The 24,552-nt window shown below is 41.2% G+C and overlaps 1 protein-coding gene across 3 annotated transcripts in view; it reads right to left on the bottom strand.

Moving 5' to 3' along the window:
* Window positions 1-24,552, bottom strand: part of TSPAN4 (tetraspanin 4) — a 420,581-nt gene that overhangs the window by 53,141 nt on the left and 342,888 nt on the right. For all 3 annotated transcript variants that reach the window (XM_071427692.1, XM_071427693.1, XM_071427691.1), the window contains 2 exons: window positions 19,011-19,202; window positions 914-988 (listed from right to left, as the gene is read on the bottom strand). In XM_071427692.1, the coding sequence (XP_071283793.1) occupies window positions 914-988; window positions 19,011-19,202 (267 nt within the window). The remainder of the gene's footprint in view (window positions 1-913; window positions 989-19,010; window positions 19,203-24,552) is intronic.

Genomic DNA, 24,552 nt, shown 5'->3' with positions numbered 1-24,552 from the left:
ATATACTAGTAATTATATTAATAATTTATGTATTAATGAACACCGTGTTGTTTTTGGGGGTCTTTTTTCTGCTATTGTCTTTCCATTCCTAAAGAAAGTGTTTACCACTCATGTACCTGATGAATGTTAATTCATGGTAAAATTTTGCCACCTTCCCTGTGATTATTAAGTTCCCTCTGTCTTCAATTGTAAGGGACTTCTGATTTTGATTGAATAAGTAGGTAGCACTTAATTATGCCCTTGTTTTGGATTTACTAATGTAAGACTATTTTAAAGAAAAGGATAAAGATAATTCAGGTAGGCAATATTGCCTTTACAACAGAAGGAACAATGGTCAAACATAAGGAAAATGTGACAGTGTAAACAAAAACTGTGTTTATTGAACTCTCATGCATTTACCCTGGCTTTCCACTAGGCTCTAAGTACACATGTGCTGCAAGGAGCAGTGTGGAAAGATAATGAATTTTATGCCTTTGCCTGTGCTGAGTACACTTCCTTTTTAACAGTATAAATGTGGCTCTTAAACCATAAACATATTTTTAAAAATCATACTCTCTCTGATGGGTATCTCCTCCTACATGCTCCTAGTAAGGCTTGTTGGCTTCTTTGCTTTTTTTTTGTGGGGTGTTTTGTTTTTTGTTTGTGGGCATTTTTGTGTGGTTTTTGTGTCTTTTGTTAATGACAGATGCACTTGGCAGCATCTGTGACCTTGAGTTGTACACTTGAGCAAGCAAGACAGCCCAGTCCTGCCAGGCTGCTTATGCATTCTGAGAGAGCTCCTTCTGAGAGGAGTGTCTCAAGAAAGACAGAAGCATGATGTGCATACCAAGCCAAGAGCTTTATGATTTATTTATAGGGAAAAGGGGCATATAAATTTGCTGAAGAGGAAAGAAAAATGAAGAATTTGACTTACCTTGTCGGTGTAGACGAAGAACAGAATCACAACAGTGAGCTCCAACAGAAATATAATTAACAGCATGATAAAAAACTGTCAAGAGAAGAAAGGACAGGGGATAAAACAAAAGCAAAAGCCATCAACATCTATTTCAGCTTTTTCTGGATGCACAGCAAGTACATTCAGCAGATCATGCAGAATGGGGAGTGGGAGTCATACAGGCAGCAGGACACAAAGCTGCTGCAACTGAAAAAGCAGATAAAGGACTGGTGAGGCAACACCACAGTGTCTGGGCATAGGCATGGCTCATTTATAGCGCTGGTTTCAGTAGGACAGCCCAAAACCCCACCAAGAGCAAGCCAGTGCTCTCTTTGACAGCAAACCTGGAGGAGTCTTCCCACGCTAGGTTTTCTTTTTTCTTTTTTTCCTCACTGGATATTAGTGATGACATCCAATGATATCTATGAAATTCGCAGCTTAACTTCTCATTGGCAAGAGAAGGTAGCCTGGGCCATAAAGCCACAGCTCCTTTCAAGGGTAATGGTGGGATCAAGGGGGAAGTGAAAGGTGTACCAAGTTAGCTTTATGAGCAGTTTCAGAGAGCTACACAAATAACCCATGAGTTGCAGGTGAAAGGGGCTGATTTGTACTGAAGACATCAAAGCAAAGTTGGGCCACCTCTCTTTCTTTTCATAAGCCATGGAACTGCCTAAAACCCAGGAGTCAAAAGCTCAAAGGACTGAATAAAAAACTTTTAACTCAGGAATTTCAGGTAGGTTCTCTAAAGCCCTCAGCTCTTTTTTGATTGACTTCAGTGAGAAGAACTGCTGGCAATGCCAAACACTTCTGGGAAACCACATCCTTTGCTTTTGTTACCACACTGGATGGGTCTGCAGCAGCATCAACACAGCACTAGCAGACTCTAGAGTGAGCACTATCAGAGCATTAAATGAAACTGAGTTTTGCATAGATAGGTAAAGGAGAGAGTAATTTTGGAAACTTTTTAAGCTGAGGCAAAGGTCCAGCTCCCTATAACATAAAATTCACACACTTAGCAACCTGTAAGGGTGGAATTCTAATACTGAGCAACACCGGCTTAATTGGAATCCCATCCCCACGAGAAAAACTCAATTACTGTCTCTTCAACCACAAGGCTGCAAACCTATAAAAGTTTAATAGCTACTAAGCCTTTATCAGAATTTCTGCACTGCCTGGTAAGCCAAAACCAAACCTTTGAACCTATGGATTTATGTGACTGAATGGAGGGCAAAAAGTCACAAAGGGGAAAATACTTTTCTTCCCTGGTACAATTACTGTGTTCACAGAAGTCATTGCATTTTGCTCCATGAATCTTAAATTATTTATTTTCAGATTTTCATCACCAGTATTTTCACACCTGCCTGACCCTAATACTGGATCCTATTACTGCCCAGTTTTGAATCACAGACCTCATTTATGCCCATGATCCAAGCTGATTTCCATATCATTACCATCCAACACTGACCTTCTGTATGGCTTTGCAAACCTGTCTTGGTGCAGCTTGCTTATTTTTTACAATTTTATCCTGTTGCATAGCATTAACTGAAACAGGACAAGGCATATCCTTTTTTGCAAAGATGCACAGACACTTTGCTCTATTTGGCTGTAGAGTACTTTTTTGCTCATCCATAAAAGCATCACTTATCCAAAATGGGCATGCAAACACCATTTTCTCCCTGTGAAATTCCCTGGCATAGACAGGAATGCATGAGACAATTTCTAGAACAAAGGAGAAAGACTGTTTGTTACCCATTATATACAGTGATCAGCATTTCCTACCAGAGGACCTCAGTTTCATCAGCTTATCATTTTGCCAAACCTTAATTGTCTGTGCTGATATATTCTGTGCTTGTTTCTGTCAAAAGGATAAAAGCTTTTGGAAGAATGTCAAAAATAGCACTCCAATTACTTCTAAGAAAGAAGCGTGCAAAGTATCCTATTCTTCCCAGGTTAAATTTCTGGTGCTTTAATTTGAAATCCTCTCACACTGCAGTGTTTAGAGCAGGGACCTGACACAGTGCAGCTCCATTTCAGGCACAGAAATTTCAGCCTTTTGTCTTACCCAGCTACAAATTGATGTTGTGGGGAAGTTATTCGCTTTCAAGAGTCTGAATTTCACACATCACAGAGATGAGAGGGCTCAGCAGCTAAAGCCTGCAAATTGTAGACCCACATGCTCACAAACAACCAGACAGGCCACAAACCATCCCACAGATCTCTTCTGCACCTGGGGTGCCTTTCTGCCATCTCCCCAAAGCCAATAACCTCTAGCCCCACTTCACAGGACATGGCCTGGAAAGGGGGATATGCCCGGGAACTGGAATAAAACTTAGGGATCTGTTTTTCCTGTGCTCTCAAGAAAGTTTTTCCTCCCTACTCCGCATGCAGCATCCTGGAGAGAGTACAGATGAAGCCAGGGAATGACTGCAGGAGAAAGGCTACCCCAAGTAAGAACATTTTTAACAGCAGATGGGGAATGGATATGATCTGGCTACAAGTTTTAGAAAAACTGGACCTACAAGCAGCAGACAATCCAGGCAGGAGACACTTGTGTACATGGATACCCAGGAAGAATGAGGATTTTGAGAGGATGGTGGCCTGGGGAGGCCACAATGCTGGAGCCATGGGAAAAAAAGAGCAAGAAATAAAGAGTGGCCATAAAAGAAAAACATCCTGCGCTGATCCCCATGATGAAGTATAATGTGCAGGGAATGAACTGGAGACTGGGAAGCAGGGAGGAAAGGTGTCTGGAGGGAAGTTTCTCAAGAAGAGGTGTTTTCTCAAGTATGTCATTATTTCTTAATACTAGGAACAGTAATTAAAATTTCATCTTAATTGGTAACAAATGCAGTGAAATTCCACATCTCAAGAGTATTTCCTCCTACAACACCAACTCTGCTAAAAGCTACCAGGTTCAGACTGGATCAGAGAGCTGCTCTTGCCAGCTGTGCCACTGTGCCCAATGAAGGAGGCTGTACCTTCTGGCAAGACCCTGACAGTGCTCCTGCCTTCCTCAGGTCATACTAGAGAAATGGGCATGACACCGACGTCAAAAAAGATGCTAAAATTTTGGAGTCAAGTACTCAAAATTTAGAAAATATCAGAATAAAAATCCTCTCAGTGATGGTTATGTATCATGTCTAAGTCTTTCCCTACACAGACTGAGAAGGTCCTCCAAGCTGGGACTTTGGTTTCATGCACTGCAAATCTTGAAAGCCATACAGTGAACCGAAACTAATGTACATGGTTCAGAAAGTCAAAACCTGGATAAGGATTATCCTTTATCTCCATAGAAAAATATTTTGGTTTTACATAAAAGTATAAAGTAGCTAGTTCTATCTTTTTTTTTTTACATTTGGAAGCATTGACAGAGCCCACATGGCTATATCACAGATAACCAACAAGTAGAGACCTGTGCTGTATCTTTCATTACAAACGTTAATTAAGTGAGCTCAGCCTCAACACAGAGGCTTCACCCTCATCACCTGGTAAAAGCTCCAAGCACTTGCATGCCAGCTCATCTGTCATCCCCCTTCTAAAGAAGAGCTGTAGCTAAACCCAAACGAACACCTTGGAAAGCAGCAAGCAAGGTTTCAGCCTGTGCTGGCTGCAAAGCACGGCCTGCACACCGCAGCACATCCTGCTATTCACCAGACTAAGGTGCAGGCATGGACGCATGCACAGCCTGCTCCTCTAGTCCACAGCACCTTCCAACAGATTATTTTCAGTTCCATCCTCAGTATCATCCCAAAGGGAATGATGCCCAATCTAGGGCCAGACCCAGCTTGGCATATACCATTCCAATTTAGAAGGAAGAAGCATGAAATCACTGAAGGCTCACAGCACCTAAACCGCAGCGCACCTGCTGGAAACTCCCACAGTTGTTTCTCAATGGAGTTCTCTCACTGTGGTGATAAATACTGAGAAGAATAAAATTGAGTTTTGTTTGGTTCACTGGGGCTGTAGGCTATTGGTATAATAAAGATTTATGCATGGAGAAACAACAATACCAACGCAAAGCATTCATGTGAAACTCCATAAAAAAAGATTAATCTGACCTTGTACAGAGAAATGCTTTACCATACTACTTGTCAAACAGTGGGATGTAACCCAGCAGAGGTTCAGTGGAGAGGTCCCTACTGCTCAGCTTTTCATAAATTACACCTGAAATAACCCCATAGAAGCTTTGATGAGGAAGAAGGTAAGGTAACACCCTTCTGTCTACCACTGCTGATTTCCAACCCCTAAGAAAACTAAAGCCAGTTTCTCAGCAGCTACCTTTATATTCTACAAAGCCCTTGATTTTCCCACAGATTCTCATTAAAGGTGTATGAAAAAGGAAGTATGCAACTGTCACCAAACCTACATCTTGGATATGTATCACCCTCCTGCTGCCAGAGAGAAAAGTCTGCCAGAGGAGACAAGGTCCCAAGTTTCAACTCCATTCCCATTGGATCTGTACCAGGCTTTTAACTCACTTCCAGTTTTGTTCATTCAGGCTGTTGATATCAGTTGGAGAATCAAGAACTGTACCCTGTGTACATCACTTAAAGCACGTTTCCATTGCTGCTCACACAGGCAGAGAACAATGAGTTAATTGTATTTCCCTCCCAAACAAACAGGATTCCCTGGTTTCTCAGATGCTCCAGACACTTGTCTTGCTGCATGATGACTGACATCACACTCTAATACACAGGATTGGGTCATCTTCCCCACTGCCTCTATCTCCCAAATCTCAATAACAGGATCATGTTGCTCAAATTGCCCATCTCTCCATGTCAGGAGTAGCTGACCTTCTCTCAGTCTCCCAAAGGCAAAAGTGACCCAATACAATGAAAACTAAGGTGTGATTGTCTCGTCAGCCTCCTAACACTTTGCTGTGAGACTAAATGTGATATAACTCATGGCAAACTCCAGACTGCTCTGATTCCACTGCTTGCTGAAGCAATGCTTTTAGTTTGATGGGGGGCTGTCTCAGAAGGGGATAGTAGGATCTCAGTGTGCCAGACCTGTTTCTCAACTTAGCTCATGACAGGAGACAGAAGCTTCTTGCAAAAAATTATTCAAATCCTTTTCAACAAACATGAAAGTAGTAAGAAGACCTGAGAGCCAACTGTTTCTTTTGAACAGTGATACATTCCAAAACAATTTTAAAGTTCATGGCCTAGCAAATATATTGCTTACACCAAACTGCATACAAATTAGTATAACATTCCTAAGAAACTGAACAAATAACTTCAACAGACAGCCTGTGCTGTTTTCCATCACATTTAAGCTGCCTGCAAGGTGGACAGTTGGGCTTCTTTTCTGACAGACACTATGAAGTACAACACACAAGCAGGGAGGTGGCTCCTGGAAAATGCTCCAGCAAGGTTAAGAGCCCTCCACCAGCACCAGCTCCCAGTATGAAGAGACAAAAACAAATGGAAAATTTACAATCAGTCCTTCCTCTGTAACATTAACTGCAAGTTTGGTACAGTGATGATATAAATTATACAAGCATTTTGCATTTTAGTGAGGCTGGATCACTGATCATCTTTAATTTCAGTATTACATTTCACTTCCTAATGAATACACACCCCAGTAGAAGAAATTACAGACAATTCTTTAGGGTAAGATAGTTGGTCTTCATAGCCTAGAAGGATTATTAATTAGTCTGCCTGGTCTTGATGTGTACATATATAACTTGGGTGCTCAAGAATTAACCAGCTCTGGCTACTGGAAGACAGAGTTTCTCAGAATCACACAGAGGGTGTCAGTGACCTTTGGGGACCATCTGGTTCAACCTCTTCCTAAAAGCACAGTCAGCTACACAAAGCTGCACAGACCTGTCCCGAGTCACCTTAGGAGCATCTCCAAGGATGAAGATGGACAGTCACCCACAGACTCACTGGATACCTTTTTCCAGTACTTGACTATATAATGATAAAAAAAAAAAAAAAAAAAAAAAAATCTGCATCTCTAATTGGAATTTCTTTTAGTTTTGACCTGTGCCTGTTATCTCTTGTATAATTCCTGTGAATCCTTCCAAAAGTTCTGTTTTCCTTATATTGTACTACAAGGACCTGAAGACATGAATAAAATATACTCCCTGCTTTAATTTCTTAAGACAGAACAAAGCCAGCTCTCTCAGTCTTTCCTTGCACATCATGTGCCCCACAATCCTCACAGTGGCTCTGCACTGGATCCCTTCCCTTCAGGTATTCATGTGTTTCTTCTACTGGGGAGCTTTAAATTGGGTTAAGCACTTTAGATGTAGCTTTTACCTATTCTGAAAGAAAGTGTCATTGCTTCTCTATGTCAAGAAATGTAAGGGAATGTGGGGCTTGGTATGGTCCAGAAAGACCCAATTACTACATTTATCATTTTATTCTGATTTGAGACAAAGGTACATTTGAAAGATCTCAGCTTGATTTTTAGATTGTAATTTGATATGAACAGAAATACTGTCAAAGATAACCTCACATCCTGCACACATCCCTCCCTTCTCATCCTATATTTAATACTGAGAGTGTAAATAGTGTCTGTCCTTTTTGAATAAATTATGCCAAACCTTTACTTCCTGTCACGGAAAGAAAATGAGCTCTATCCCTGCTGAAACCAGGACATCTAAAAATTCACAGAGCTCCATTTTAAAGTCAGAAGAATTTAATGTATTTTAGAAGAGCCATACTTTACAATGTTGCTGAAAATTTAAAGTTTTCCTCAAATTTAATATGCTTTGTAATTATTCAATCATTTTATAATGGGTTATATTATTTATATTTAAATATTATTAAATAGATTGAGTGAAGAGGTCTCATTACCACAGCTGGCATTGTTAAAATCTTTTATCTTCCTGCAGAAGTGTAGCATCTCCATGTCCAAACCTAATTATGACAGCAGAAGCATCAACAAACTTTGATGCATTAGTTGAGCACCAAAAAGGGTAACACTATCAGAGGTTTTGAATGCTATAAACTATTGACAAATTTACTGCATATTCCCCACTTTGGAAAAATTCAAGCCACATAAAAAAAAAATCTGAATCAATGCCACAATTGCCACTGAGATACTGAAAAAAAGAACTCCAGGTACTGAAGAACCACTCACTCTTTATATAGGTCCTGTATTTTTGCCATTGTTGGATCTGGCTTTGTAAGCAGAGCAATATGAAGTTCATCCTCAAGCATTTTCAGACTTCCCAGAATAGCTTTTTAATAACATATTGGTACTTGACTTTTACAGAATAAAAACTCATATGGTACAGATTTTGTCAGCACTCAAAAAAACCCAATGAAACTTTCTTCCACTTTTGAAAGCAAAAGTGTTCAATGTATCAGTAGTTCTCACAAGAAGTTTGAGTTAACATAATTCCCTGAAGGCATCTTGATCTGATATATTAATAGGGACTAGGAACATTACAAAAGATTCTCTTTTTTTCTTTTTAAATTTCCTTTGGTTTTCTTTTCCAAGGTACTGAGCAAGGAGAGGAGAACAGAAGAGAAAGTGCAGTGGAAATTGTACTGAGAAGTGACTTCCTCTGCAGCCTGGAAGACTTGTACAGAAAAAGAGCAGTGAACAAGAAATGACAGGACAGCGCCCAGACTTCAACATTAACTGGAATTACAGTCAACAAAATCCCAGTGTATTAATCTTTTACATGAAATTCAGAGCCAAAGGGAAAGGGGAGTTGGTTTCTACCAATTTCCATCAGAGTGGATTCTGATTACACATCCCAGCACCAAAGGTTTTGCTGACACTCAGTCTGAACACTCCTTCTGTTAGTTCCATGTACTTGCTCCTACTTAGCACTCTTTGCAGCACCACAAATGCTTCCTTTCTGTCCACAGCATTTATACTCCTTGAATATTTGAGGATTTATGGTCCCATCTGAGCCTTCTCTCCCCCATGTTGTGCATATTTAGCTCTTTAAGTACTTCCTTGGAAGTAAATCTCTTTAGTCTCACAATCATTTTTTTTCAGCATAAAAATGATAAGTTTGCTCATAAACTGTAAAAAGGCAGTAATGTATATGAGCAAACTCACGAACAGAAACTCCATTATGAAAACGTCATGTATCTAAATTTGGTTCATCAGCTATTATTCTCTGAAAGCCTTAATGGCTAATTCATTCTGATTGTGACAAAGCCTTTCATGCCTTATGCCTGCTGGATAGATAGTACAGCTCTGTTTATGTTTGGACTATATATTTTATGAATGTGCAAAAACTCCTGCTGATCAATAAAGCTCAAAGAAATCTGCAGTAATTATTTCTGGGAAAATATACAACATATGCAGCCTTAACACATTAACAGTGTTTCATTTTAGTCTCATTACTGCTTTCAGTTGGAATCCTTCAGTCTTACTGCATTAGTGAGTGAGAGTTGAGAGACCTGATATTCCCATACTATGCATTAAAGGATTTTAAGTGGTATTTCATGGCATCTGTAGTATCTTTTCATATTCTCCAAAAACTGACTCAAAATCAATGAAGTTTCATCAAATAGAAGCCAGGTATCACTCTCTTATCACAACAGAGGGTGGGTGTAGGCCCTTTAGCAGATCACAGATTCCTCAGCACAATAAAGGTCTTGCTGGCCTTTGACTTTCATAAGGGTTGCTTCATTTCTTCTGTAAATATAATGCAAAGGTGTGACATGATCTAGTGTGATCTTATACCAATCAAGAGACAAACTCCTCTTACTTGTGAAGTATGAGTGATGAAGAAGAAAATAAAACATCAGAGTAGCTCTTTCAAGTCCCCATGCCACTCCACTCATGACAAAGCAGCTGCTTGAGTCCATCTAACACAGATACAGCCAATACAACTAAAAGGCTCTGGGCTGGGTTTAATCCAACCTACTCCATCGATGGTAAAGTCATGCAATGTTCTTATCTAGGAGTGTCAAAACAGTGCCTAGAAACTGTGATGTATGTGTAAGTGAATAAGATGGTGAGAAGAAGATGGGCAAGGAGAAAATTAAGGACAAGGTAAAGTATTTTGTCTGTATTTATATTCTGCTGCTGGTTTTACCCTTGCTTCTCAAATGTGTTACACAGAAGTATCTGCATCAGATGCACATATGTCAGTCTTGCAGAAGCTTAAAAAATGAAGAAGCAGGCAGTATGGCCTATCTAATTCTGCCTTTTATCTGGTAACACTGAGGGTCTGAAATATCTGTAACATCAAATCAACTCTGGATGTACCTAGTGTGGCATCAGTGATTTACACAAAGTGGCCTCAATTTCTCTACCTCCAGAGTTACATTTTTCTGAGCTTCAGGTAATTCTACTCCTTATAGAGAAAGAAGTCAATGTTGCTCTTCATTTTAGGTTGCATTACTAAGGTGGTTAAAAATAACAAAAGAATGATTGGGAATAAAAGCACACACACTGCTTTACTAAGCCTACTGTGTTATATCCAAGGAGATAATCTTGCTATTAGAGAAAAAAAATAGTAAATGTTATGCTCAAAAGTAACAAGAATGTCTGGGCAGGCAAGGAACACACAGGATACCTGCCATTTACTTTCAAAATGGGAACAATTCTGTTGTCTTTCAGCTCTTGCAGGTGATCCTAGGTCTGGATCTGGAAATGGCTCAGAGCCAGGTTTCTCTTGAAGAACCTCTGGCACATGAGAGTTGTTAGAATGCTGAGACAAAAGATGAAAGAAGGGACACTTTGTAGGTGACAGGAGAGCTTGAGCCTGCAGAGACTGTCAGAGAATATTGATATTGCTAGCAGACTTTAACCAACAATGAGTTAGGAACTCAAACAATGATTGCCATTTAGACAAACAAATTAAATCCTCACCTGACCTAAATTAGTTCAGCTCCCCTGACTCCTGCAGAGTGTGGTGCTGCCACACTCTATGATGGCCATAAAGCAGTGTCTTGGCACTACAAAAAGAAATGGGGACATTAGGGAAACATTCTTCCCTGACCTAAGGGGCTCCCCGGGGAAGTGGGTCTCCAAGCCAGCCAGAGTTTCTAAGACACTCTTAGTTGTGTGGTTTAGTTTAGTGAGGTAGTCCTGCAAGGAGCAGGTAGTAGGACTCAATGATTCTTATGGGTCCCTTCCAACTCAATACTGTGTGATTCTGTAACTCAAAGCACATCAGGCATTAGTGGTATGGCATCAGCCTGTATCAGAAAATTAAATATACCCTATGAGGTAGCCCTTCCTACACATTGACCTTAGGGTCAAGTCTAAAACTAGGTGGGAAGGAAACTTCATTCTTTCTCTCCTCAGTTCCCAGATCCTTTGATTAAATGCTCCCAGAGGTGAAGAAAAGAAGGGAGGAAGGAGAGGACTCATACAGGTTCCATGCCCTCACAAGTTTTGGTACCAGACAAGAGGAAGCTAAAAACTGAAAGACAAGGAGGAGCAGATTCTTCATAATAGAGACAACCAAACTAGAGAAGATTGGTGCTCAGTACTTCCAGTCCAAGCAGGCAGCAAGCTGGAATTTCACATGCAACACAGCACTACACAGAGAAATGATATACACCATGTATAATGCTCTCAGGCTGTATGTATGGCATCTGTCTCCTCTCTGCATCACTTGCTTGCTGCTGTGGCTGCAGCCAGCATTTCCCTGATTTTGCTAGTTTGATTGCTAAAACACCAGCTCGTGTACTAAACTGGAATGAGAATCTACTGCTTGATCTGTAGCATTAAATTACTGAGATGAAGTCATTTACAGGCTGTTTCTTTCCCATTTAGTTGCTTTGAAATAAATTCCTTGTCACCAATGAAGTTTCAACTGTCAGCTCTCTGGATCCAGTGATACTACTGAAAACAGTAGGGTTTTTTAGTTTCCTTTTCTTCCTACTCATTAACTTTTTCCTTATTTTCTTTATGGCTGTTTCACTTACAGATGAGCTGGCTGGAGTTCAGAAAACTCTCAACAGCACAGTACAAAACACCATGGGCACTCATTTTCCCCTTGGACTATTCCATAAATGAGAATCTTTTGATATCTGGATAGTCACACAGCATCAGCGCATTCCACAGCTGGTCCTGACCTAATATCAAGTTTTAATTCTCATTTTATTCATCCCAGCAGCTGTGATGACTACTTGCTTATTAACACAAAGTTATCATTTCAATTAAACTGAACACACAGATCTGCCTGTTAATGATTATTTTCCTTCCCCTTCTCATTAACCATTGTTTCAGCTTTTCTACAATAAAAATCAGGGTTATCCACAAATCAGGATATATCAGAATAAGGGGAAGTGGGTGTATCTAAGCCACTTTGTTAATCCTGTCAATTAACACAATTTTGTTAATGCTTGATGTGATGGAACATACCCAACCTTGGTGCTTTATAAGAAGGCAGCTGGCTTCAGATAATCAGAGAAGAAGCAGCATTTTGGCTGTTTCAAGCCCTTTCCCTTTTTAAATTTATTCTCATGTAGGTAATGTGTGGAGATGGATCCCCTCATCCTCTTTTGACTAGATTATTGGCCATGCTGCATCCCAACCAGAGCAGAAGAATGTGTTTTTAGCACCAAATCATTGGAGGGAAAAAAAAGTGCCACAAAATCTGAGGGTGAAATAAAGAACTACCTATGAATCTTATCTCCTGTTAGGACACAGGTTATTATTTAAGTTTCAAGTGTCTGGAAATGTTGTATCTATACATGTGTGCTGTAACAACCAAATAGAGATGCCCTTCACACAGGGCCCCATACTGGTTTTCACCAGTATTCCTATGATCTCCTGGACCAAAAGTCTCTGTTTGCAAAAACATGCGCACTAGACCACGTTCACAGATCCTTTCCAGCAGCTTCGCTAAATGTTCTGTTTCACATTTAACTGAAGGCAGTGGTGCAATTAGGCTGATCAGCTCAGCTGGGACAGCCTACAGTGCTGCCCACAGAAAACAGCTAAGGCTGCCAATTATCATTTTCAACAAAACAAAAAATTGAGGAATAATTTTGCTTTGGGAGATTTACTTTTCATTTGGACACAATACATATGATAAAAGAAATCAGAATTATCATTACTATTATAGAAACATGGACTAAATGCTTTTTAAAGGTCACTGAAGCACACAGGATGGCTAGATACGTTCCGATGTAATCACAGAAAGATGATGAAGGCACTGAGTTGAGATTTAGATAATTTGAGTTTGCTCCATGGCTCTCTCACAATCTCCCAGTGCAACCTAGGCAAGGCACTTAGTTTCACTTTGCTGCAGCTCTCTGTCTAATGAGAATAATAATATTTTCCATTTGTCTTATCTAATTAGACAGTAAGCTCTACTGGTCAGGTACCTCTGCTTCCCAGGAGTTTTATACAGAATGAGCATCCTCATGGGCTGCCTGCAGGGGATACTGTAATACAGGTAATAAATTACATAACCCATTGTGATTTAACATCAGGCACTGACACTTTTAACCTGGACTATCCATGGAATAATGAATGATCTTTTTCAGGGCAAGCATACAAATATAGATACCTACTAAACATGTCCAAAAGGCAGAGAATTAAGGCAATTTAGCTCCTCAAATATAGATCTTAAGCAATTAACCTAAAATATAATGTTTACACAGACCCTTAAGGATCAGCTGGGTCAACATTTGAGCACTGAAGTATTTAATCAGGCATAAACCTCTTTAGCATAGAGAAATGGTCTGTTCAGGTGCACCTACAGCACCTGCCTGAAGTCAGCACTGATCAAGACACCACAACTGATTTTGTGTTTGAGAGGCAAAGTGGTGCCTCAGCTCCTGCAAGGACCTGCCCTCAGCAGGAAAGCACAATGCAGTGGGGTTAAGAGCACACAAGCCAAACAATTTTGTTAAAATTCACAAAGATGATGGATATGGCTAACAGGTCTGACGCCCATCAGAACTGTATGGCAATTCCAAAGGGAAAACCAGCAAAGATGGATTCCTAATTTCATATCAAGATAACCCATAGAGATTTGCAGTACAGTTACATGATCCAGCAATGCAGGACCAAATACCTATGAAATAACATCAATGGAAGTCCAAAAATTAATCTGCTCAAGTCAGACTCCTGGCTTATTGTCTCTGTCACTGGTTCAGGCCACTGACCCAACCCATCAGAACAAAGCTGCCTTTTTCTAACTACAGCTGAGCTTGTAGCAGAGGGACCTCAGTCACACAGTCTTGAGCAACAGCACTTGCAGAAATGTTAAACAAGTCTTACTGAAGCAGGAAATAGGCATTGCTTGCCTACTTCATTCAACAATTTGCATTTATATTCAGATGTAAGATTATATATACCAGGTTGCATACTTATCTCAAGAATGCCTGTTGTTTTGATTTCCCTAGAGAAATCTAATAATGAAAAAGTTTATCTTCTTTCACGTTGTAGCTGGAGCAAATAAGAATCAGTGCAAATATCCATTTTTTGTTCACTGACATCTTAGAATGACAGCTATAAAATTCACCCCATCTATGCATTTTTGCAGAATGCATAGAATAGTTGATGTTTCCTTTTATTTTTTTCTTTACATTCTTAGATTTTCATATTATTCTATTCCTCTGAATGCAGAGAAATAGGAATAGGCCTGTTTCTTAAGAGACTAAGGAAGCACTGACTTTACATTTTCCTGACCATACATGGCTATGGAGTAAAGAATATCAGCAGTGGACACCAGGTAATTCCTTTCAAGTCAGTAAATCTTGAGCTTTAGACTATCTAAACTCTCAATTCAGAGACTTAATGTGGATCCTCCTGACTAGTGCACACAGATGTGCTAAAATCTCAATTACAAAACTGAACTTTACTTCTGCTTTCAATCTCCTTTCCCCACCTGTCCTCTACTTCTCAAACCACTTGGTCTGCTCTCCCTTCTTTCAAAAGTCATTGGTAAATGCCAGAGGTAAGTAATTACTAACATTCACACCTAACACCACAGCAGCCTAATACCAAAAAGAGCTTGCAGGTGTGCTCTGACAAACCAATACAAAAGTCATATGTGCAGAACACACAGATACATGATCAGAGTCTCATCTGCTCTGCATCTTAGTGTATGAAATGTAAATAGGCTCAAATGTCTCTCTGATACTGCTCACTTTTCATTCACTCAAACTCCATGGGAAATCTCATCCCTTGTCACATCATCAAACAGTAGCACTATTCCTAAGGCAAGGCCTTCCACAAACATCCCATGTCTACCATCACATAAACTCCTGCTCCTCCAATGCAGGTGGGCTGAGCTAGTCCTGCTTCCCCCAGTTCATTTTAGGATCCCCACAGTGCTCCATGCCTCCTGCAGTAACTCAAATGTCTTCCTCCAAACCCCAATAACAGCAGCACACGCCCTCAGCTAGTAACTGCCACAGGCTTTCCTCTTTCTTCTGCTTTTAGGAAGCAGAGCAAGTGCTCCTGTTGTATGGGAAATTTATCTTTCCAGTCCTGGCAGATCAGACTCCCAACAACCCCACATGAGGATGAGGTGCACTATGGGAGATATGAGCAAGCTGAGGTCCAAATTGCCCTTTGTTTTAAGCCAGGCCTGACCATGTAGTTTGTGGGCTTAAAATGCCACAAGTGTCTTCAAGGAGATCTTAAGGATGTGATTTCAGAGTGGGTTGCAAAACGAATACAGCAGAGGCAGAGCATTCACATTATCTTTACTACTGTCTGGGGTGATATTTAATGTCCCAAGCTTTCTGCCATGCTGTGTGGAGCCAAGGAAAAGGGGAGGTCAGTGAAAACTGCTACTCACTCAGAGACACGCAGCAATGTTTTGCTCAATGGAGTGATGTCTGATCTCACATATGCAGGATATAACATAAGTATCTGCCAACCCACCATGATAACATCCCTAGCTATTCCCCCAGCTTGGTTTATTCCATTTGCCCTTTTTTTTGTCCACTCTTAAGCCTCACTTCATCAGACTATTGCATAGAGACTGCTGAAACACAAAATGAATGCAACATTCTAGCTTCTACTTCTTGCTTTCCCTTTCTTTGCATTTCCATTAAATAACTTTCCCATGCTTTTAAGCTTACCACAAATCAGTTAACCTGATTTGTGCCTGTAGACCATGTTAACTCCTGCTTATCCCAGTTCCCTAAGCTTGTTTAGTTTTCCAAGTAAACCTGGTCTAGTGAAAGGTGTCAAGGTAGTTGGAATTAGATGATGTTTAAGGTCCTTTCCAACTCAAACCATTCTGGGATTCTAGTGCTGCAGCTTGACAAATATCAGGAGGTGAAGGCAAATTACCCAAATGCATTGTCTGGGGACTAGTGCAACACAACCAAACAGCCTCCATCTTCCCCTCTTAAACACCTGTGCAAACAGACTTCAGTTGTTCCATTTCTACCGTCAAAGTTCCTATTTCCAAATGGAATAAAACATTACAAGAAGTTAGCTAAAGCAAATGCTTCACAGGGAGATATGGCAGCTGCATCACAGACAAGCTAGACAACTTACTCTAGGAGTGGCTGTCACATTTGTGGCAATGCCTCCTGGAGATATAAATTCAGTTCCAAAAGCAACCTTAGCTACTAACCAGGACCAAGGCCAGATGTTAAGTGGCAGCCAGGGAGATGTTGAAAGGAGTGTAAGGACTTGATCCAGGAACAATTGTTAAACATTGTGTGTGTCACAGACACAAAAGGCTGGGAACACTTAGGAGCCTTCCCTTTACAATTTAGATGGTAAATCCTATTGCCAGCCAGCTGCAACAAAACAATCCTCTTGAAAAAGCGGACAGGGCATTTTTAGGGCTGTTAAAAAAACCCAGAGATATTCTGGGAAGACATAATTTTCATTGTGGCAGAACACTGTGTTGGGAACACCTGTGGAATAAGAAAAAGATGAAGGAATGTAGCAACCACACACGCTAAGAGCAGCCCTGGTTTGATATTCAGCAATTTCTTGAATGAAAGAATTTGTTTTGCTATCTGTGTTACTTAGAAAAATGGGAGCTTACCAAAACCAAATGCCCCAGCTCTAAACTTGAAAACACTTTCAAACACAGATCAAATAGAACCAGCAATGTGGGGAAAGGAAGACTAAGGACAAACCTGCATGATAAGGCTTTGCTCCCAGAAACAGGAGCTGCTACCACCATCCCTTTCTCTTCCAAAGACATAGGCACAATAAAAACAACTCAGAAGAACCCCAAAGTCTCCCTGGTATTGACTGACAGTGAGAAAGTACCAATGCAATGCAATGTGGAAAGTTACTCTAGACCAAATAAAAACTGAATTCAATGTGGACTAATGAAACTCTATTTCAACCCTCTACAGTTGGGCTTATTCAGAATTAAAGTAGCTATAATCAACTCTAGCATAACTCAATTTTGAAGAAAATTGAGTAAAATAGAGGCCACACTGAATAGCTACAGTACAGAAAGGTAAGGACAGGCAGACAGAGTGAAATGTGGGTACCAAATCAGATCAAGCTTCCCCATTCTCCTGTGCAGAGAGTTCCTAAATGAATTTGGATTCCTTTGCATTACTTAACTTGATCCATCAAGTGCAGTCCCTACGTCAGGCACTGAGGGACACTGGATTCTGAGTGCTGTGCACGTCAGCAGGAGCAGCACCTGCAGCATTTCCATCTCCCATGGATGCCCAGCTCAGGGGGCTGAGTGCATTCATCCTACCTGGGCAATGATGGCTGATCAAGGGAGTCTCTGCCCTTGCCAAAAGGAAAGATGAAGGAAAAAGAACCACAAGAGATAAAATCCTTAAACTCTTCCAGTACTGAGGACTGCCTGCCAGATCCTGACCTGATCCTGACACACAAGCAGGCACTGCTCACTGCTGTCACACCTGGGCTAGGCCTTCAGGAAAGCACAAAGTAGGTGATTAATTTTGCACATATAAGCTATACCATTAGACTTTGCACCCTGTGGGCTCCTGCTGCATTGGCATTGAAGCTGTAATCCATTACATCTGTCTGGGCACACACTTCCTCCACAAAGTGTGTATTTATAGGAGTGTTAAAAATGTCAAGGACTTCCAGCTTCAGATTCTGACTTCAGCCTTCCCTGTTTAGATTTTCACTCACATAACTGCCTTAATTTCCATTTATATTGTTCCTTTTAGTTTCAAGCCACATACATAGCCTTTACTAGCCTAGACTGACTAGCTCTGACTGCCTAAAAATCAGCAGAAATAACTGATTAAGGCAAGGGCCTGGAAAAAGTCCTCTATTGAGGCATGGAATCTCAGTCACTTAAGAGATTTGAGGGCTTGTGTGCCTTAACTCATTCTGTACTTCCCAGGGAAAAAAATTATTATGTGAAGCACAGTAAGGAACAGCCTTTTACAGAGGCATCACCAGATGACCAGCTGAACCACAGTTCCTCTTCACTCTGAGGTTTGCCAAACCCCATGGTGAAGTCCTAGACTTGAGCAGCAAGATCACCTCACTTCCTGGTCCTCATCTGAACAGGATGCAAAATACACATTAACACCAACTACAGAAGGTATTCACTGCCCCTAAATTTCACCTTGAAGTGGCATCAAACTGCATTTTGATAAAATACACCAGGGATGTGGCTCAAGCTTCTGTGAAATCATGGACAGCTGGCACCTTATTAATCTTTGATTTCACAGCAGTCTCCTTGTGCTGGCACCTTTGCTTCCAGACATCTCAGCTTTTGGAGAGTTAATGGTTGGAAAAACCAGCATTGTCAAACCTGACAATTTTATTTTAATTTTCAATTTAAACCAGAATCAACCACTTCAGAATCAACCTGTTTCCTGCCGGCATGGATGTCTCTGTCCTGGACTTCAGATAATCAGTGCCACTAGGGCAAACATTTAGAGTGGATTGCTATCAAACCTGAGTGAAAAAGAATTTAAAGATACACTACAAAAGATGTCTTCACAAAACTCTTCCTCTTCTCTGAAGAGGTCAAGGAAACCTCCACCACTAACAATTGCCTCCCTGCAGGTCTCATCCTCCATGGACAGCATGGCCAGGAATAACCTGCAGCTTCTCACGATTATCAAAGCCTGTTTCACACACAGCTCAGTCTCATCTGTGTCGAGTGGGCAGCTTCTGTTGAGATGCAGGTCACTGCAGCATGCATTGCAATAGCACCAGCATCACAAGACAGCAAACACTGCAGCAGCTCAATACTCACACTCAGCAGGAGGCACTTGTTTTCTTTGATGGCACCTATGCAGCCCACGAAGCCAATGATCATGACAAACGTCCCTGTGACGATCAGCAGGTTGGCAGCTGACAGGGATGGGAAAGAAGAGGAGAGGGTGGCAAAGTTCCCTTGGGTGACAGCCAGCCAGATGCCTACACCAAGGATTCCACAGCCTCCCAACTGGGAAAACAAAGAGAAACAAAGAAACTCAGTTATTGTATCCAAGAAACCCCAGATATGAAACCATGTCAATATGGCAGTGGAGCAAACCAGCAGTCACACCTTGTAAGAAATGATTTCTCCTTATGACATTTTCAGTAGGAAAAACAAAGGAGAAAGAAAAAAACAAATATAGAGAAGTCATCAGTAAGATGCAACACTCAAAAATTGTCACAGATTTCCTAAATCCAAGACACAATCTCCAAACCAGGTCTTTTGCTCTCTAGTTAAAAAGCAGACGCTGAGTAAAGGATAAATTCCCAAAGGGTCAGTTCTTGAAGGGATTGAAAAAATCCCTGTCCTATTTAGGAGCCTTAGAGAACTGCCCAGAATGGCTGAAGCATTTTTGATTCCCCATTCTTCCCATCCCAATACCCTGTCTCTCACCCTGACACATGCCATAAGCAAACCTTGCCAGAGCAGCCCCCTGGCAGGACAGCTCATACTCCTTAGTTCCTGCCTAAGGTCAAGCCTCTCCTGGAAGCAAGAGAGCATTTAGAGTGTAAGGCAAAGAGGATTTTGCATCTTTATCGAGTCACACAGCACAGCATCACTTAGGTTTCTTTCTTTCCTGCTCTCCCTTTAAAATGACCATTTTTTATTGAGTTTATAATTGCACTTTATTATCCAAATCAATTAAAGGCTTGGAATGAAATTGTGTTCATAGAGTAGTAAGCCAGACATATGCAGGAGCATATCCACTAAATACCTGCATAAAGTGGATGAACATAAGGCAGCTCATGAACCAGGGAAGGAAAAAGATAGAGCTAATCCTGGGGCAGAGCTAAACCTCAGAAATGAAACACAGAGGAGAAACACAAAAGCCAAAGCAATTTCTTATACTAATTACTAAGGTTGTCTCTTAATGCCACTGAATTCCTCCCCAAATAACAGGCAATAAAGGCAGCTGTTTTTTAAGGCAGCATTCCTCACCCCAGCTGCAAACCAGTCTGTTTTGTTCAGAGCTAAGGAATCAAACTACACCTCACATCAGTGTACCTCAGCTGGACCAACCCGTGTGTCTCCACTGAGAGAAAGCAAACTCCAAGGCACAGGGACTCAAAGCCCCTCATTTAGGAGTCTTTGCATATTCCAGGCATCCCCACATCACTGTATTCAACCTTGCACAAGTACCCTCTTACAAGTGACCTGGAGGGACAGTCCATGCCCTGACCTGGCACACTGGAAATACCTCCCCTCTATTCCCACTTACAGAGCATGATCATTAACACTGTCCAAAATTATTAAAGAACAACCAAGGGAGTGGATGGGGAAGAATACCCACAGAAAATCATTTAGGCTAAGGGAGGGGATATAAAGAAATGCTATCATCATGGCCCAAGAGAAAAAAAAAAAAAAAAAAGGAATCATAATATAGATAATATAGGAAAAAATTCCCTAAAGAGGAAATAAAACTCTGAAGGTCTACTGAACAGAACAGCATTGGAGGAGATGTATAAATACCTAAGCTAAAACCAAACTGGTCAGAGTGCTGAAATACAGTCAGGAATAGCACTAAACTGGCTGAGGAATGGGATGAAAAGCAGAAGTGCACTTCTGCCTCTTCAGCTTGGTGGATATTAGCCTCAAGATCAGCCTCAGAACTGCAGGCATGGGGAGGCTGCTCAAACAGCCCAATTAAGCCTAATGAAGGCAGATGCCCAAGAGCTGCAGAGCCATGACCTTGCAATACATTTAGTTCTTATCTTCACTTCTTTGTTCTGAAGCAACTCAACAGCATCAATAAGAGGCAGCTTATTTCATCACCTTTCATGCTCGCCCTGCTGCTACACTGCTTTGAGTGGTACCAACACCCGCAACCATCACTTGGATTGCAGGAGGGTCCCACTGAGGATGCTGCAAAGGCAAGACCTGCTTGTCTGCTCCTCCATCATCCACTAAAGTCTTATTGACGCACAATGCTTAATGCTTGAGACTTTGTTGCTTGGATGTTTGAATTCAGCATCTTCTGACTCCAAAGTCATGCTTGTTTGCAAAATCTGGAAATTCACCAGTGGCGTGAAACATCAGAACAGCAGGACACAGTTCATGTAAAATGCCACGACTGGAGCTGCAGCCTTTAGATCAGGGATGAATATTTCAGGTCAGCTGTTCAGCAGGAGTATCTCACTACACTGCCCTTGATTCAGAGATGCTCTGCTCTCCAGCAGCTCATTACATTCCTATTTTTGAAGAATTAATGCACAGCTCTTCCTTAGGTTGACTGACCAAACTTGAAATGCACAAAGGAATCCTTTGAACATTAAACCACCCGGCTCAAACTGGATTTCATAATGTCAGCACACATTACTGAAGACTGCTCCACTTTTGTTCAGCTCTGTTCCTTTTCCCACACCAGAATATCTACTCAGGGTCCCGAAATAAATTTACTAAGCTGTCACATGAGGCACATCCAGGAAACAGAGGCTGTCCTTAGCTCTAGACTTAACTGCTCTTTAAAGCTCCCCTTTTCCCCAAGGTGCAAAGTACACCTGCAAGTCTCCATCCAGTGGCCTTTCAACACTCAAGCATCTGGTTAGGGAAATGTTTAAAGAACCAGCACCCACCAAGACAGCCACAGGAGCCTTTCCAACAATAGCCAAATGTTTTCTATTCCAGAACATTGAGAAAGCTTGCTCCTCAACCCCTCTGCCCTCCATTCTGAACTGAATTGGACTGTAATTTCCAGTCTGAGACCCTGGAATTAGAGGCATCACATTTACTTATTCTGGATCAGAGCCAAGAAAAAACAGTTGTAGTTGGCTCTATGCTGCATGTCTGTTTTTACTTCCTCCTCTTGATATCTGAGGCGTGGATAATTTTAAATGGTTATTTACGATGTTCCCCCTCCTCCACTTTTTCTCTCCTTACCCCCACCCCCAACCCCCAGCCCTTTTTTGTGTCAAAGAGTGTCAGAAGCATAGTGAGGAAATGAAAAGTTTTGACAGTTTTCTGGGCTTGCTGATGTGCAAAATTAAACAAAACCAAACCCATTAGCAGGGGTAGTTTTGACAATTTGGGGGCTTCTGCACAAACAGTGATACTGTCATGGTTAAAAGAGAAACCATTAAGACAAAAACATCAGAGAGAAGTCTCCAGCTTGAACCTGATCTACTGGCAGCCAAATGAGAGTCTGTATTAACTCCATTTGGTGAGTGCAGAATTGACTTTAAATTAAAAAAAATGGTCCCCTTCAAAGATGCCAGGCTACTGACAATTGCATTTTTTAACATTCCCTTGTGAAATGTTTAACACATTATTTGCCTAATTTTTCATGATAATCCGCTCTCTTGTAAGCAAGGCAGCTCATGGCAAAACCTGAAACAAAATGCAGTTCTCTCTAAGTGCAGTTCTCTCTAACCTTTTTTTCCCAATTGATGTTGCTTTTTTTTTTTTTTGCAAAGTCTTTTAAACTAAGGTCAAAACAATGAGACACCAGAAGGAATTCTGTCCCAGCCCTAAGACATAGGATATTTGAGTCAGGTGTTTGCTCCAGGAAAGACCTCAGTGTAAATCCTGAAAGGGCTGTTTGGTGCATCTGTGCCTCAGCTGCAGAACTGTGAGGAAAGGACAGTGAGATCTTTGCAAGCCCTGGTCTTTGCAATTGCCTGTGGAAGTAGCAGAATATTCTGCTCAAAACAAATTCCTCACAAATTTATAGAGCAGAGTCAAGCAGTACAGCAGGTGTCTTACTCTAAAAGCAGAGATTATCTGTCTCTTCTTCCCCAAGAGATACACAGAGGCATGCACTCGCTCTCTTGGCAAAAAAGCTGCCTATGGAATCAGATCCTCAAATTGTTCTAATGGTCTAGAAAATAAATTATTCAGGCTTCAGTGCCTACATTTAGAATTGATCTTACAGTATGATAATCAAAGTAATCCCAAACAGCCCTGGATATATGCTTGTTGGTGAAGAAAATTATTCTGAAGTTACAGCTACACACTTAAAATACTGCAGGAGAAATTGACTCATTGTTCATGATAATGGTGCTGGCGTCTTTAAGTGGGGTTTTTTATTGGTTTTATTACATGGAAAATGCATCTAATTCAGGTTTCTTGTATTGTATCTGATTTGGATCTACTCATCACACTTCCTCTTTTAGCCAAAAAAAAAAAAAAAAAATCCTTGTGTGTTAAGAAATCCACTGATAACAGTATCCAAGTGGAAGATATGACCAGTTCCCTTGGAGGATTTTTCTCCCCCAGTCTCTACATATTTAAACTAGAAGGGCTCTCTCAATCCCACTTTCATGAATATGCCTCCTCCACCAAGTATGGAGTGAAAGTATACAGTGAAAAAAACCAGCATCTAAGTATCAACAGTAGTGATGTGAACATTATCCTGCAAATGTTCTTGTAATATCAGGCACACTTAAATTACTGCTGCTTTCAGCTAGACACAGAGAGGGGGTAGAAATGGAATACATATGTATATTGACAGGATCAAATGAATCAAGATTCTCATATGGAGAAGCAGGAGCATGGGTGTAAGTGCAGAAGCTGCAGTGCTCCACACAAACCCCTGTGAATGACCTGTCCCTGCAGCTGTTGCCCATCCAGGAGGGAGTGGCCACTTCTGGAATACTGTTAATGTCTTATTGCAAAAGTTCCATACCTTCTTGATGATTTGTCATGGGCATCTCCTCACAGCACAGCCAACAAACTCCAGCTCTCTTCCCAACCAGCTAACCCACTCTTTTATAGCACTCATCCTCACTGGACACAGCTGTGGCCTGTTCAGGGCAGGCTTGTTCCTAATCTTTGGGGATTAGTACAGCTGCAACTCCTCAGGGGTGAGATTACCTTCTGCACTATATTTTCTTACATTCTATCCCCCCACAGAATATACCTTCAAACACATTGGCCACTTGTGGAAAACACCTTCCAGAGGCAGTTCCTGGCCATTGCTGAAGCCCTCGTAGCCATCCACCTGCACCACACCACCACGACCACTGCCGGTGTGCAGCAGGACTGAAATTGAAGGTGGTGTCCCCCAGCATGGATCAACTCTTTGGCAGAGCTCATGAGATGTAAACTAGGAGTGTCACCTCAGTGTGGCACAAGCTGCATTTCCTTCACTAGCCTGAGGTCTGAAATTTTAACATATATGGGATGGTAGAAGCACATTTCTACCCTTAGAGTATTGAGGCTCTGTAGTGTAGAGCTCTGAAGTGTAAAACTAAAGGATGTGCACAAATTCCATGCAAAATGGCCATGATCTGAGCTGTGTCCTTCCAGCTAGAATTTAAAAAGATCTAGGGGGAAAAAAAAAAACAGTTGAAAAGAGATCAGTTAGTAGGGACCACACTCC

The sequence above is a fragment of the Agelaius tricolor genome, unplaced genomic scaffold (genome assembly GCF_023055355.1).
Source record: "Agelaius tricolor isolate 1412-34295 unplaced genomic scaffold, bAgeTri1.0.p SCAF_5, whole genome shotgun sequence".
NCBI lineage: Eukaryota > Metazoa > Chordata > Aves > Passeriformes > Icteridae > Agelaius > Agelaius tricolor.
Note: the sequence above shows the minus strand (reverse complement) of the source record. Positions and strands in the feature narration are given on the sequence as shown.